The sequence below is a fragment of the Aquarana catesbeiana genome, linkage group LG01 (assembly GCF_042186555.1).
Source record: "Aquarana catesbeiana isolate 2022-GZ linkage group LG01, ASM4218655v1, whole genome shotgun sequence".
NCBI lineage: Eukaryota > Metazoa > Chordata > Amphibia > Anura > Ranidae > Aquarana > Aquarana catesbeiana.
Window position 1 is genome coordinate 240625341 of NC_133324.1, and position 17344 is coordinate 240642684.

The 17344-nt window shown below is 43.4% G+C and overlaps 1 protein-coding gene across 2 annotated transcripts in view; it reads right to left on the reverse strand.

The window, feature by feature from the left end:
- IFT81 (intraflagellar transport 81) overlaps positions 1-17344 on the reverse strand; it is a 230339-nt gene that overhangs the window by 47498 nt on the left and 165497 nt on the right. For both annotated transcript variants that reach the window (XM_073626490.1, XM_073626501.1), the window contains one exon: positions 11942-12031. In XM_073626490.1, coding sequence (XP_073482591.1) covers positions 11942-12031 — 90 coding nt within the window. The remainder of the gene's footprint in view (positions 1-11941; positions 12032-17344) is intronic.

Sequence of the window (17344 nt, forward strand, 5' to 3'; positions counted from 1 at the left end):
CATGTGTGATTTGAACAACATATACATATGTGGGCGCAACTTACGTGTGCGTTTGCTTCTTTGCGCATGCATTTGGGGACAGGGGCGCTTTAAAAAAAAAAATTATTATTCTTTATTTTACTTTTATTTTTTTATTTTTACACTTTCTTTATTTTTTATTTTTTTTAATCACTTTTATTCCTATTACAAGGAATGTACACATCCCTTGTAATAGGAATAGTGCGTGCCAGGTCCTCTTTATGGACTCCACATCTCTCCTTCAGGCTGGAAAAAAAATGAACTGTCTCGGCCTTTCAAGCCGCGTCCCCGGCATTGTTTACTTCCGCCGGCCCGGAATGTGCCGTCATAAGGTTGCGACTGGTCTTCCGAGGGTCATAGAGATGATTGGGGACCATCTGGTCACCAGAAATCTCTATGCTCAACTTCTGTCAGCGACCGATTCATTTTCCGGCTTGCCGAACGCAGGGGTGAGCCAGTAGAAGCACTAGATGTCCCCCCTCCCGACGCCTTTAAGAATAATCAAGCAGCTGAACTGCCACTATGATTGTTCTTATGGTGCACAGAATTGCCGGCTGAAAAAGATGATATCTGGATGATGCCTGTAGCTGCAGGCATGACGTACCTTGGGCAGGAAGTGGTTAAATTCCTTTTTAATTTTGCATGCCTACACTATATTTATATTTTAAAATGATAGACAGAATATCAACCAAAAATCCAGAAAAACCACATGATACAATTGTTATAAATCAAGTTGCAGTTCAGTGAGTAAAATAAGTATTTGAACCCTAAGCAAAACATGACTTAGTACTTGGAGAAACCCTTGTTGGCAAGCACAGAGGTAAGACGTTTCTTGTAGTTGCACACATCTCAGGAGGCATTTTGGTCCACTCTTTTTTGCAGGTCTTCTCTAAGTCATTAGGTTTCTTGGCTGTCGCTTGGCAAGTCGAAGTTTCAGCTCCCTCCATAAATTTTCTATAGGATTAAGGTCTGGAGACTGGCTAGACCACTCCATGACCTTAATGTGCTTCTTCTTGAGCCACTCCTTTCCCCACTGTATAACACTGCTGGAGGTGTGCATAACGGTCTGCTTTTATTCATGTGGATTAATCCTTTGACAACCAAGGATGTGTCCCATACCTCGGGGCTCTGGGATTTGTTGTAGAAGTGATCTGGGTGACTGTTAAGCTACCTAATCACTTCTACAGGCCTCCAATTTACAAAAAAATTAAGATTATATTGTCATTGTGTGCACTAAGTTGCATGTGCATTTTTAATCCACTGAGGCTTGCTAAAAGATATTTAGGGTGATGAATTCCTCGCCAATACCAACATCTGCTCCTGGTCTTTTTCCGACTGGCATCTTTGGCCATCTTGATTGACATAGGAGGTGTAAACCCCTCTTCCTGCTCGCAAATTTATTTTTTAAAGCAAAGCTCCACTTTAATATTATTGGTACAATAAAAGAAAAACAGGGGAATGTTAGAATTTCAATTGTACTGCAAATTAATGTACCATGACATCAACAGGTTAAGAAAAGATGTCCATACTTTTCTACTGGAAATAGGAAAAAGTCCAGAACTCTTCAGGTCACTTGAGCAGGATTATTAAAACTCAAGGAAACAAGTGTTTACACTTCAGGTAACTTTAAAACTGTGCCATCTCTAAGGTAGCACCCGTGCTTCAGTCTGAGCAGCCCTATTCATTGCATTACTCTTCAGAGATGGGTCACACCAGAGGCTGTGCCATGGCACTGGACCCTGAAACTTCTCCACGGCTGGCTAACAGTACACACAGGTTTGGGAATGGAAAGCCCAGTAATTGAATGTCACATTGCAGGCTAGCCCTGCAATCTTCAGTCCAGCAGGGTCCAGGTACAGCCCCCAAAGCTGTTCAGGATATGCCAATCTTGATAGCTGGATGTAGAGACTAGCTCAAACAGCGTGTGGAATTTTTAAATGAAGTCATAGAGAAAAAATCAGCAGTGCATCAAGTGAATAAATAGAAAAAAAATATAGAAAAATTAAGACTAGCAAAAGAAAAAAATATATATAGGAGGCTTTTTCAGGCAGAGCCTACCAGGACACTAGCAAACAGAGGCATGCTGAGTAGAGAAGGGGTTAAATGTAGACCGGCTTTCGACTTCCTGTGGGTGGCAGTGTATCCTTATTGTATTAGAACTCCTGGTCCTCCAATGAATGATAAAGAAAAAAAAATCACCCACAGATGACAGAATGAGGTTGGCTGATTATGTGAGTATGAGGAAACTGCAGAGATGTATATGCCACTGGGATGAGCACAGTTCTGCCCCATACACAAGATCGCACATTCCGACAACAAAATCCACGGGATTTTGTCCAACGGATGTTGGCTCAAACTTGTCTTGCATACACACGGTCACACAATGTTGTCTGAAATTACGAACGTCAAGAACGTGGTGACGTACAACACGTATGACGGCACTAGAAAGAGGAAGTTCAATACCAAGTGTGCCACCCTTTGGGCTCCTTCTGCTAATCTCGTGTTAGTAGAAGTTTGGTGAGAGACGATTCGCGCTTTTCAGACTCGTGCTTTTCTGATTGTTACTGCTCTTCAGTTTGTGCTTGTGGGTTCGTATCTGGTTTTCAGTGCGTGTAGTCAGTTCGCATTTGTTTTTCAGTGCGTATTTTATAGTATGTATTTGAATTTGCAGTGCGTTCTTGTCCGCTCGTTTCTGATTTTCAGCTCGCTCTTCTCAGGCCTTTCTGTTTTTCAGTGCGTTCTGACCAGCCGACCGTTTTTAAGCCATGTTGCGGTTACGTACTCGTCGTAGAGTTGGTGCTGTGTGGGGGCTTGGTGTTGGGGTTCTTGCTTTGACCCAAGCCCAGTCCATGAACAGGGTTGGGAGGAGTTCATGGACGAAGAATTGGTTGCTTCAAATCTCGCACATGCCTTTGTTGCGGGAGATCCAGGAGAATAATCCTGATGATTTCAGGAATTATCTCTGGATGACGAACCCCGGTTTTCACCATTTGTTGGCTTTGCTGTCCCCTTATATTAGCAGGCAGGACACCTGCATGCGGCAAGCCATCACTCCAGAACAGAGGCTAGTGGCCACGTTGCGGTACTTGGCGTCAGGGAGAAGTCTGCAGAACATCAAGTTCTCGGCAGGCATCTCCCCCCAGGCTCTGGGGATCATTATCTGCCAATATACAGGTCCTGCAGAAGGACTATATTAAGGTAAGATTTCTCCTTTAACATCACATTATATGTATTTAATGTTTGCTAATGTATTGTATTTCTTTCATCATTCCCTAATTACCATTATTGAAAAATGCTGTGAATGTCCCCTTTATCCTCATGCATGCTGGAATTTTTTAAACTTCCTTTTTTGTCCTTCATGCATATTTGCCTTCACTAACCTCTCCCGCATGCTATCCCGGGCCCATACACATATAGCCTAGTCACTTAACAATGTATTTTGTCAGCTACATTGTACGACTTTACCCTAAACACCCCCTAAAATGTGTCCAAATGTTATTTGTGTCCTCAAATTCAGGCAGAGTGCCCGAGGGGGCATAAAATCATTTGGAACGCTCCCTCTCCCCAACCGCTAAGTCAACCGATACCAATCCTCTATCTGCTGACTTTGCCAAACCCAGACACACTATACCTACCTCTTTTATGGTCATATTTATGGATGAATTCACCAAAGCATGTAGTGCAAGGGCCTGCCTGAATACTTTCAAATGGTACTGTTTAAGGTTTTGTTCTCCTATTATGTTGATAGGTAATTGCAGAATGTAAAAAAGTGCTTCAATTTGTACAGTGTGTATATTTTTGTATTATGACACTTCTTACCTGTCCAGTGGGCTGCCAATAGTGTAAGTAAGTAGGACCTGGCCAAAGTAACACACATTATTTATGCATTCAGCTCTCAATGAAGTGGAGATGATTACCTGTCCAAAACATACCCCCCCCCAAATTTTTACAATGGGTCATCAGAGGGGGTAAGGAATCTGATAAGTAAACTTTATATATTTGTCTTTAAATACTCCTTCAAATAAATGTTATACTGATGTTGGCCAAGAATGTTTGTGTCTAATCTGCTTGCAATGTTATGAGAAAAATTACTAATTATTTTTTTTTTTTGTTTGACTCCACAGTTTTCTTCAATGCCACAGGAATGACAAACTGTGGCTTCCCAATTTGCTCAGCGTTGGGACTTTCCCAACTGCGGAGTGGGAATAGATGGGAAACTTGTCCACATAGTCCCACCCCCCAACTCAAGGTCATACTATTATAATTACAAGGAGTTTAATTGTATAGTGATGTTGGCGGTGGTGTCGGCTACTTACGAGTTCCTGTATGTGGAGGTGGGGAAAAAGGGCCGGATGGTGAAATCATCGCCCAGACGGAGTTTTACCGACGGCTCCAGAATGGCAGCTTGGGCTTGCCACCTCCAGGAAACAATGTGGAAGGACTCCTGTTCGTCTTTGTCGCGGATGAAGCATTTGCGCTAGGGGACCATCTTATGAGGCTATTCTCTATGAGGACCCTCACCCCGGACCAGAGGGTTTTTAATTACCAGAACCAGAAGAGTGGTGGAGAATGCTTTTGGGATAATGGCCAGCCGGTTCTGCCTATTTCTGACACCAATCCATATGGCGAAATATAAACTGAACCATATTGTGCTTGCCTGCTGCATTCTGGGCAATTTTCTTGGAGAAAATGCATCAAACTATGTGGCCTCAGTTGGGACTGAGGCCGGCTTTCCTGATACTTCAACCCTGACGGCACTTGAAGCTGGCCATCCTGGCTTGCCCCCCCCAAAGCACCCGCGAAGTGAGACAAAAATATCTGGAGTACTTTGTGGGTAGGGGGGCCATTGATATGCCACACAATCAAGAAACAATTTAAAAATAAATATTTTTTGGATAAACTGAAATAATATTTCCTTGTATTTACTGCTTGTGTTTCTTTCTTTTGTGATTTTTTGGTAGTCACGAAAATGGCGTGATTGTGGCAAATTAAAAAGCACTGTGGGAGTTATTTACTAAAGGAAAATCCACTTTGCACTCCAAGTGCACTTGAAACTGCACTGAAAGTGCACTTGTAGTGCAAAGTGGATTTGCCTTTACTAAATAACCCCCATTGTCACTGTAAACACCAACTTACTACAAAAACTGCTTTAGAGCATTGAAAGAAGAAGCCACACATTGTTGAGTAGAAAACATTTTACTCAAAGCACATTCACATGTGCATTAGAAAAAGGGTTTTTGAACAAAGCAACATCATTATTGTATAACATTTTTTTTGGTCATATTAGAAATATCCTTTTTTTGGGTCAACAGGCATGTTTCCAAACATAAGATACCCAACTCAGGAACCTACAAAGTTCAAATTTGCTAAAGTGTAGGCAATATCAGTCATTAGTATGTCCAAACTGTGTTGATATTACCTTCATTAGATGGGGTTATGTCACCCCTGTAAAAGCCAAATTTTGAAGATGCACACAAATTGGGGATTTCCCTCCTGATCCCATGCCTAATGTCAACATGTGCTAGCTCCCATCATGGGGGATCAATGGGTGTGTTTTGGGGGTGCAACCCCTTCCTCTCACCTACTTCAGTTGCGAGGAAGGGGTTGCACCCACAAAACATGTACATTGATATCCCGTGATGGCAGATAGCACATGTTGACACACCGTGTGCATCTTCAAAATTTGGCTTTTACAATACTTTAAAACTTGTTTTTAAAAGCAAAAATACACAATAAAACGGTACAATTTTTGTGTGTTTCATATTCTGCCTAAAACATCAATGATGTTCTTCATTTTTTGTTATACATCATTGATGTTTTCCTTTATCTTTTGTTTTTTTTTAATTCAAAAGTAACTTTTATTGAGCATAAAAGAAAAAAGTATATCAACACACGGGTGAATTAGTGCAAAATGCACTACACTTACGGATTAGTCCAATTGACATATATATCATACGTTGCATTTGTGGCATCATAGTACATCTGATACATACAATACAGTGGTTTGGGAAGTGGAGGAGCAAGCTTACATATTAGGGTCTAACAGGTAGTAAGGTGGTATGTAGCCAAGGAGTAGGAGGGGTGAAGAGGGGGGATTAGTAAAGTCGTCGCAAAAAACAAAAGATTTAGTTCCTTGCATCACTAGTGGAGGTATCCTCAAGCCATCTATTCCAGATTTTGTAAAACTTATCAGGGCAGCCCCTATGCATGTATAGTACTTTTTTGTATGGGAGAGTGGTAACTGTTCTGATCCATTGTTGTAAAGTGGGAGGGGTTCCCCTCAACCATGTTTTAGCAATCTGTAGCCTAGCAAGGAATAGTGTTTCTTGCAGAAATGTGTTCAAGTATTTGTCGCCTTCAGAAAGCGAAAGGAGCCCTAGTACACATTGATGGGGGCACAAAAACAATGGGGAGCCCATGTGATCATGCAGGAATTTTACCACCTGGGTCCAGAACCCCTGTATGGAGGGGCAGGCCCATAGTAGATGAAAAAAGGAGGCCATGTGATGACCGCAATTTGGCCAGCTCGGGTTATGTCCGTGTCTGTATTTAGATATGCGGTATGGGGTTAGGTACGATCTATGAAGGATATATAGATGGGATAGGCGATCAGAGAGTTTAGGGGAAACTATTTTACAGTTGGCAAGAGCCTCCTCCCAGTCCTCATCGGTCAGGCTGCCCAGGTCCGACTCCCATCGTGACTTCAACTGGTATGTATAAAATTGGGAAATCAGTTTTTTGGAGTCCTTACCCACAACTATATCCACTAGAAGTGGGACCTCAAGGCTGGGACAGGGCTGCCAGGTTGCATGTTGAGTGCATGCCGGAGTTGGAGATAGCGGAAGAACACATGGTTTGGTAGGGCAAAGTTATCTTTGAGTGTTTGAAATTACTTAACCATCCCGTGGGCTACAACTTGTGACAGGTAGATGACACCCCTGGAGACCCAGAGGTCGTGATCAGGGACAGAGATAAGTTCAGGAAGGTTTGGGTTGTCCCAAACACAGGGGAGTGTGAGAATGAGGGGAGGGCGCTTGACCCAGGCGTATAGCAGCTCGCCAAATTTTGCAATGATGTGATAACATAGACCCCCCCCTTGGTGGTATGAATTGAACCGCGAGGCTCACAGAAGAGGATTTGAAAGGGGTGTGAGAGAGGACCAATGGACTGTGGACAGACCATTTGAGAGTAGCGAACCTTATCAGAGAGGTTGAAATGGAAAAAGTGGTAGAGTTGGGCTGCTATGTAGTATGTAGAGAGGTCAGGGAGTGCGGTACCGCCTAGTTCAGTTGGTCACTTCAGGACCTTCCACGACAATTTATGAGGGGAAGAGCCCCATACGAAGGTGTTGAGGATAGATTCCATTGCTTTGAATATACGTGAGGGGAGATGTATTGGGGACTGCCAAAATATATACAGTAATTTGGGAAGCAGGATCATTTTCACTAGACTAATGCTGGCCCATAACCCCTAGGGGAAGCCTGGACCATACCTGTGTTTTAAGTTTTAGTGTATTGAATAGTGGTTCAATGTTGAGGGCTATAAAATCATGGAGTGAGCGGGAGATGTGGATACCTAGGTATTTGATGGTGCTTGCTCTGACAAGCGGAAGAGCGGCCTGTTCAGACGTAGGGACATCTGAGTCCAATGGGAGGATTTGAGACTTAGCCCAGTTTATCTGAAGCCCAGAGAACGCCCTGAAGGCTGTGATTACATGTAGGGCTGCCTGAAGTGAGGGACCTGCGTTGGCAAGGTAGAGGAGCATGTCGTCAGCATAAAGGCTTATCACCTCTGTCAATTGACCACTACAGAGGCCCTTGATGTCAGGATGGGACCGAAGTGCTATTGCAATGGGCTCAACTGCAAGGGCATAAAGCATAGGTGAGATGGGGCAGCCCTGACGCGTACCGCGCGATAGCGGAAAGGAGGGAGAGACTCTGCCATTCACCTGAATGCGCGCTGTGGGGGCCTGATAAAGTAACCGGAGCCATTTTATGAATTTTGGGCCAAAGCCGAATCTACTGAGACATTCCCATAAATAGCTCCATTCCACTGAATCGAACGCTTTGGCAGCGTCCAAGCTGCCACTACTCTGGTGCCAATGTTTGTATGCTGGGATTGGAGATTCATGTGAAGCCGCCTAAGATTAAAGGCCGTGTTTTTGTCCGGCATGAAGCCGATCTGATCGGGGTGTATTAGGCTGGAAATCACTTTGTTGAGGCGCAGGGCAAGGATTTTAGCTAGTATCTTGACGTCGAGTTGGAGGAGGGATATAGGCCTATACGATTCAAGGAGGAGTGGGTCTTTACCTGGTTTGGGTATGAGGACAATAAGGGCTTCATTCATGGATTTCGGAAGAGTGTTAGTGTCAAATATATGTGTATATAGTTTACATAGCTTGGGGATTAGAGTGTCGCTGAACTGTTTGTAGAATTCGAGGGGAAGCCCGTCAGAACCAGGAGCTTTAGATGTAGAGAGTAGAGCCAGAGCCTCTGTGATGCATTTTACAGTTATGGGTGCTTCCAGATGGGCAATTTGCAGTGGTGAAAGCGTGGGGAAGTCTATGTCTTGTAAAAATTCTGTGAGTTTGGCTTGAGAGCGTTGGGAAGTGGAGGAGTAAAGTGTTGAGTAGAAAGATCTGAAGTCCTCAGCCACCTGATCGGGGTCAGATATCCTGACCCCAGAGGTTGTCTGAAGAGAGACCACTACCGGGGGTTTGTGATCCAGGTGAGCCATGTAGGCAAGGAGCTTGCCTGCTCTTTCGCCATGTTCGAAAGTACGTTGTTTACTGAAGAAGATGCCTTGTTTGGCCTTTTCAAAGTGTAGTTGATTTGTAAGTCTGGACTGAATATGTACAAGAGAGGCGTTTGCAGCTGTTGGGTTGTTCTGAAAGGCTTGCTCTAGGGTGCTAAGGTGATCCTCCGCCTGGCAGAGCAGTTGCTTGGAGGTGGCCTTATGTCGATTAACGCCCGTGGAGAGGACCATGTGAGCGTGCATTTTAAAGGCCTCCCATATGGATCCAGTCAGGGCGGTGCCTTCATTCATGCGGAAGTAATGACCCCACTCATGTTGAAGACCATCCAAATCTGGGAGGATGGTGAGCCAAAAAGGATTCAACCTCCAGATTCGGGCAGTGGGGGGAGATGGATCCAGTAGGGAGAATGATCAGATAGCACTCTGGCATCAAATCCCACATCAATGAGGTGAGGGAGAAGGGGGGAGGCAAGGAAGATGAAATCTATGGGGGACATAGATGATCGTGAAGGAGTAAAGCAGGAAAAACGTATTTGTGTCGGGTGTAGGTGTCTCCAGGTATCTGTGAGGGCAAATTCTGTGAGGAATTTACCAAACCTGGTGGTGTGGATTGTAAGAGGTGTAGGGTTGGCGGGACTTAATCTATCCAGAAGTGGGGCTACAACTGTGTTAAAGTCCCCTGCCCAGATTGCTGGTATTGAAGGATACTGGGACATAAAAGCGACACCCATCTGCAGTATGGCAAATTGAAATGGGGGAGGGATATAAAAGGCCATAAGGAGGACCTCCAATCCCCCTATGGTGACATGCAAAAACAATGACTGGCCCTGGGGGTCCGACTGCAATGTATGAAGTTGAAAGTGCACTGTTTTGGCGATAAGGACCGCAATCCCACGAGAATTAGAGGTGTGTGGGGCCTGATACAGCCAGCCCACCCACGGCTTTTGAGGCACATCTGTTTCTGGCCTGCAAGATGAGTTTCAACAAGGATAGAAATATCTGCTCGTTGGGATTTGAGGTGTGAGAGGACGGCAGTCCGTTTAGCTCTCTCACCGAGGCCAAGGACGTTCCAAGTCAAGATTTTAAGTGTAGCCATGACGCGTGGGAAAGGGCTGAAGAGTGCAGTTGGAACCCCAGGGGGTAACAAAGTGAACATAGCAATGCATACATCGTAAGACAGTAACTAGGCATATGAATAAGAATGCAGGGTACCCATAAGTCATGAGGATCACTAGGGGGGTTTCAAACCAGGGGCCAAAAGGTAGCAGTGAAAGAAGGGCCACCGCCCCATGCTCCCGGGAGTGGGGGGTGGGTCATACCCAATAATACCGGCTGTACTATCAGCTTGAAGTTATACATATTATTCGTCAATATGGACATAAAAAGGGAAAAAAATACCACAACGTAAATAAAAACTGAATCTGAACTGTCTGTGTATACTCTGAGCCAGCAAGGCAGATTTAACTCACTGCCATCCTTTGAATTTGAGGGGGCAGAGGCTGGACAGGGAAACATTTGTATAAAGGTGATAGTCAGAGGTGGCAAGTGTACCACAGTCTTGAGGCGACCAACAAGGTCGGTGGGGGCGGACAAACTGAAGAGCGCACAGTGGTGCGGGAGATGCAATCAATATCTCGGATAGCGGGCACGATTGCACCGCCCAAGACCAATAGGTCAGACTATTGGTGGGGATTGGATAATGTCTGGCTGTGTAGTAGTGAAGGAGGCAGGGGGGAGACTTAAACATCAGTCAAAAGGATAAGGTATGACAAGATAAAACTCACAATTCCCGAAGATAGCAGGATGTGGCGATTGAAGTGTGTAGGATGCGATACCCAGATCCAAATGATCAGTGGTTACGATGCATACAAGGTGAGGTTCTAAACCGGGCCCAGATCGGGCTCGCCGCGTCGCTCCAGCCAGGAGAGGACAGCCCTAGGATCTTCGAAGAATTGCACTTTGCCGTCACTCACCACGCGGAGGCGTGCAGGGAAGAGCATTGCATACTTAAGATGGTGTATGCGAAGTTGCCGTTTCGCTTCGGTGAAGCGCGCCCTTTTCTTTTGTACCTCGGCGGAGAAATCCGGATATACCGCCACAGTTACGTTGCCCATGGGGATGTTGCCTCTTTCACGGGTGAGCTGAAGTATTGCGTCCCGATCTCGGTAGTTCAAGAGCTTGGCTATGAAGGTTCTCGGTGGGGCTCCAGCAGGTGGGGGCTTTGCCGCCAGGCGGTGGGCACGCTCCACAACGAATGTGGAGGAGAAGGCCTCTCTACCAAAGGTCTGGATGAGTAGGTTCTCTAGAAAGGTGGGGGGGTCGGCGCCTTCAGACTTCTCTGGGAGCCCCACAAAGTGAAGGTTGCATCTTCTAAGGCGGTTCTACATCTCGTCTTGTTTAGAGAGAACCATTCTTAATTGATGCTGTCTGTAGCTGTTCGGTGGAGATCTGAAGTGGGTGCAGGTCCTCCTCCACGTGGCCGACACAGCGCTCCGTCTCAGTCACCCTGTCACGGAGCTTTTGAACATCTTGCCGGATCAGGGAGATGTCGATCTTCACCTCCTCAATCCTGGAAGTGAGAGTGGACTGACAGAGGGAATGGAGCCCCCCACAATCCGCTGCCAGCAAAGAACCACAAGGGGTGCTAAAACATGCCATCAGATGGACTCAAATTGTATGTCCCCTTTATGAGTACCACATACAGGGATGCAGGAGGGTCATTAGCTGATGTACTGTATATATCTAGATTACATGCACACAGTCAGGGCTCATATAGTTTAATCATGGGACCCACGTCTCTTTCATCCACATCAAAAGGTCCCCAAAGTCACACTGCATGTTTTTTATCCATATTTAATAAAGAAATGCAATCTTTTTAACTGTACCATTTTCTCATTACCACAATTTTTTCTATATATGCCCGTAAAAGTCCCTGCTACATATGTATTTAATTTATGGATATTAGGATGTTGGCACATTACCATAGAATTCTCTTCTGCTACATGAAATTTGTTTCTTGATTTGATCACTGGGTTTTAGAACTTATTTAATGGTACTACTGAGTTTACATAATTAACACAGTACTTCATATTTGCATGACATGACATGCATTTCCACAAGATAAAGGAGTTTCACAATAAAGACATAACCAAACAGATACTTTACAAACCTGACACTGCTGACGTAAAGGTCTTAGTTCTTTTATAACAGGGGCCAATGCCGACTTTTTATCCGCTATCATGGTATTCAACTTCTTTACCTAAAATAGTAAAGAACATACACACACGTTTATGTGTTAAAAAAATATTCATATTAAATTTGGTTTCCCTAGCCTGTGCAAATCAGGAATCTCAGTTAAAATGCATGTCCAGCTAAAACTTTTTTGCTTGAACAGAAATGGGAAGGGTTAGAACCCTGTTGGGTTTTTACTGCTATCCCAAACTCCACTAGAGAGATTTACCCTAACTTGTTACCAGACAAGAAGTGAGAGGAACTCTCTAACAGTATCGACAAAAATAAAAATGTTTTTCTATAGTAGTGTTTCTAAAGGCTTTTCTTTCTAATGCAGGCCATAGACACATCGAAAACTGAACAAAATTCTAGTGGATCAGATCGTTGGTTTTTCACACCATTAGTGTGCCAGCTGCAACACACCATTTTTACGACGCAATTGAAAGTGTCTGATCCAACATACTGGATTTTTTTAGAAGACCAAAACAAATGATGGCACAATCGTATGCGCCATTTTCATTTTTCAATTGCCAGAACATTCAGTTTTCGACTCGTCTATGGCTGGCTTTAGGCCAGAATGCCTGTTAGATCTATATTTGTCTTTGCTCCCATTACAGATTTTCATTAATTTTCTGTCTGTTGAAACCATTACCAGCAAGACAGAAAGTGGGGGTAAATCCCTAATCCTGGATAGCAGTAAAAACACATCAGGAGTCAAAAATTTCCAAACCTATAAATATTTTTGCTTAAAAATCACGTTACCACAAAAACCTTATATGAGTCGTCATCTGCCCCTCCCATGTCCTATGCAAGCACACAGAACATAGATACAGAGCAGACTGGCTCTCCACTGCCTACTAAGCTGAGCAACTGTGCTACAGTGCACAGGCATGGCGACAGGTTCATATGAATAGGAGATTTGTCTCTTTTCAATCCTGGGAGAAGGATTCTGTGCTGTGGATGGCTCACAACCTCAGATTAAGCAAGCCTGAAAATAGGTGGCTATTGTACTTCCAACTTCGTAATTTTTTAACTCATTAAAAACAAGGAGGTGACTTCCCCCTTCCCATTACTGTTTTTGAATCTCTATGTACACAACCTGACCCACTATTTCCTATCTGAGATTTTTCCTGACAAACCTTCCTACTTTGTGAAATGGGAAAGGAGTCACTTTTACGGAGGAAGAAGTTTGTAATTCCTGTATGTGGACTCATAAATCCTCTGTTGTGAGTAAAATACAGGAACAAAATTACAAAGTCATCACAAGATGGTATCGATGTCCTTGGATATTACATAAAATATTCCCAAATACATAAGACCAATGTAGGCATAATGCAACATATTTGGTGGAGTTGCCCTGCCTTATGCCCAAAAAAAAAAAAAACAGCGTTTTTAAAATATACAGCGCTTTTGCCTTAGAGATAGTGCCCCAAACTCCTCAAATAGCACTCCTATCTATGTTCCCAAAATCTGCCTCAAACGTTATAAAAGGGGATTTTCCGTTTCTTTTTAGTGGCTGCCAGGGCGATAATTCCGAGACATTGGAAATCTCAACACACTCCTTCAATAATAGATTGGATAACTGAATTAAACAAGCTTACGAGAATGGAAGAGTTATTGGCGCTCATTTCCAAGACGTATGGCTCCCCTGGAAATCTTTTATGGAAAAAAATGATTATTATCTTAAAACTCTCCCATGTGACCATAAGACCCATTCTTTTCTTACATATTACTGGACGTTCTGTCGACAGGCCCAAGTTGCCTCTTAATATTTTCCACAGTAACACACGTTGATACCCACATTAATTAACACAGGGAGATCTCTAAATATACTAACGGCACTAATGGGCTTTATCTTACATTTCCATGTTGCCAACAATGTTTTCTTCCTTTCTTATGTAAATTTCGATAAATTTCTATGATGCAAATTTCAATTAAAAAAAAAATATATATATATATATATATATATATATATATATATATATATATATATATATATATATATATATTATATATATATATATATAAAAAAAAAGGAGGAAGGAATCTAGGCTGAGGCTGTGTATGGTGCATCAATCTCTGCTCAAGCACTGCCTCTCATCAAGGTTTGTCACAGGACACGATAAGGGATCTTGAATTGAGAAGGCTTGTTGACCACTCAAATCTTTATCGTGCCCAGAATCCACTCTTGGCTTTGCAGCCCTTTTCAGATTGGGGAAATCTTAAATCTAGACAAGGACAAGAGGGGTGCCCCAGCCCAGTGCATTACCTCAAACATCAAGAAATGGTGTTTGAGGTGATGCACTGGGTTGGTGCACCCTTCTTGTTGGTTTTTGTTCAGAATTAAAGGTGTTTGACAGTTGAGTGAGAGGGGTCCCATGTTACTTATGAATTAAGATGCTCCACAGGGACACAGTAATTGAGCAGAAAACTAACACAGATACCTACAGGCATCATGTGGTGCCTACACTTCATCAATATTGTAACCTTAGAAAAATGTATAATGGTCCCAACAAATTTATAAAAAAAATATAAAAAATGTTGCCTTTTAGTTATTACTACTTTAATTGAACAGGTAAGCCAAAACTCCTATTATCTTAAATCATACAGTACAAGACACAGGACTTGTATTTATAGACCATGGGATATACCCAAGCAATAATATGAGGGGTGGGCAAGAACATGGCAAACAGAACTACCAACAGACCCACAAGAAAACACTGGTTAAAGAACCCAAACAAAACAACAGATAGCAACTTGAAGCATCTTGTGGCCAAAGCTTGTATCATCCAGGTCCTGAACATCTACCAGGCAGAACTTGAAGAACATGTGCACAGAGGACCAGTTGGAGACTTGCAAATCTTGGAAGCAGATGTTTGATGCGGAAAAACCAAAAGAGACACCAACAACCCTGGTGGAATGAGTTCTGATAGGGAAAGGAGGAACTTCATATAAACACATAAACCCTGGAGATAAGTTGTCCGATTCATCTGGCAATGGTAGATCAGGAAGCAGGATGCCCTCTACGGGGGCCCACAGGCAGGACCGAGAGGGACTTAGTCTTGTGAAGAGAGGCTGTGGCTACCAGGTAGACCCTGACAGGCAATGTAGGGCCATTTCCTTGGATGTTTAGGGCAGTAAAAGGGAAGGAAGAATAATGTCTTCATTGAAGTGGAAAGAAGAGACCACTTTAAAAAAGGAAGGAAGATTTTGGTCTCAAAAACACCTTGTCCTTGTGAAAAACAAGAAATGACGCTTTACAAAAAAGAGCTGCCAGTGATAGAGGTCTTTTCACTCCCCCCAAGAATTAACCTCATATCCAAGACTTAACACTTCCTTTTGTCACAAGCCCTGTACTTCCAACTTCACCAATCCTACCCAGAAGCCGCCCTCACAATGAAGGGCCACCCACACTGCTCAGAGTCAGGGGATGTCTGTAGGCATTTGCACCAGTGTGGATCCAAGATATCTTGGACCCAGTCTGCATTTCAAAGGGGTACAAAATAAAGAGTTTCTATCTCTGCCCCATTCCTTGCTTTTTGCCTTCCAATCTGGCAGTTCCAGACCATAATAAGGCAGCTTTTAATGACTGCCTCGCACCAACTTCAGGCACAAGGAGTGGTTGTACTAATTTCTTTAGAAGAACAATATCAAGGTTTCTATTCAAACTTTGACATCCCAAAATCAAATAGAGCCATCTGCTTATGATTTGTTAAACAGATTTCTTTGTGGACAAAATTCTGCATGGTATCAACAAGATCTGTAATTGCACCTCTCAGGCAAGAGGATTTTCAGTCATCAGTAGACATCCAAGATGCCTATCTACACATTCCCATCCTCCCCTTACATCAATCCTTTCTGCTTTTTGCTGTGGAAGACCGAGTCTTCCAATTTGTATCATTGCCATTTGGGCTCTTCTCTGCACCCTGAGTGTTCACAGAAGTGCTTGCCTTATGGCTCCTCTGCAGACCCAGGGCATTCATGTCACAGATTACTTGGATGACCACTTGCTGAAGGACTCCTTAACCACAACCACGTCTGCCATTGTCGGGTGGACAATTTAGTTGCTTCAAACTTTTAGCTGGATGAGCAACATTTCAAAGTCTGCTCGCCAGCCTTCACACTGTTTGGAGTATCTGTGTATAATCTTAGACATATCCCAAGACAGAATTTTCCTTCATCAAGAAAAAGTTGCTTTCATAAGGTCCCACACACAGACTGTCAGGCCAAAATGCTTCTGCATAAGGATTCTGCGCTTGATCCCTTCAATCCAACATCCTTTACAATGTGCAAAAATCATATCCAGTCCCTGATTTTTCCAATACTTTCTGTCCAGCAAAACAAAGCTCTCCCTGACAAAGTGACTTTCCAAACCTACCCTGGAAGTATGAAAGTTAAATTGTTCTTTCACCCATCCTGAAAGGTGGTGACAACGGATGCCAGCCTTACAGGCTGGGTTGGAGTTTACAACTTCCTGACTGTCATGTGAATATGGTCCCCACAGCAGTCAAAACTCCCTATCAACATTCTGAAGCTAAAAGCTATCACAATATTTTCACAGAACTGGATAGTCAGGGTTCCATCAGTCAGGGTGCAGTCATACAATGCCACAACAGTGGCTTGTCTAAACCATCAGGGGGCACCAGTCTTCAAGCTGCACTAAAAGAAACAAGTCTGATACTCTACTAGGAAGAAACTTGCATTCCAGCACTCTCAGCCTTCCACATCCCCGAGGTGGACAATTGACAGGTGAACTTCCTAAGCCATCAATGCTCAGACCCAGGTGAGTGGTCTCTGCACCCAGAGGTCTTTCAAAAACATTGTGAAAGGTAGGCACGTCAACACAAAAGCAATAAAGATGAGAGCAACAGCTACAACTGTTCTAAGAGAGCAAGGTAATCAAAAACAGGCTCATTGTCTCCATTCATTTGTCCTGTCCATTTGGCAATAGTCTGGTAAATAGACATGGCATCAATTGCTGGCTGCAGGGCTGAACCTGAAAGGGCAAAGAAGGCCTTTAAGAAGGCTTCCAGGTGCCTATCAACAGAATCCTTAAAAGGAAGAATATCCTCAAAAGGAACTGTAAGGCATTTATTGAGAACTGAAATAGAAGGATCCACTACCAAAACAGCCCATTTCTTGTTAAGATCCTTTTCCATAGAATGAAAGTCAACAAAAAGTGTAGAGGAGTGGGTATTCACTTCTCCTAAGCTGTTTGCAGATTTTTTTTTCCAGGATTATGTCAGTCCTCATAAAGTGCACAATCAATCTGTGTGTATGGGAGATATCTTTTGTTACTTGCCAGCCTCTTAGCAATATAGGGGTTTGCTTAGTTGTGGAG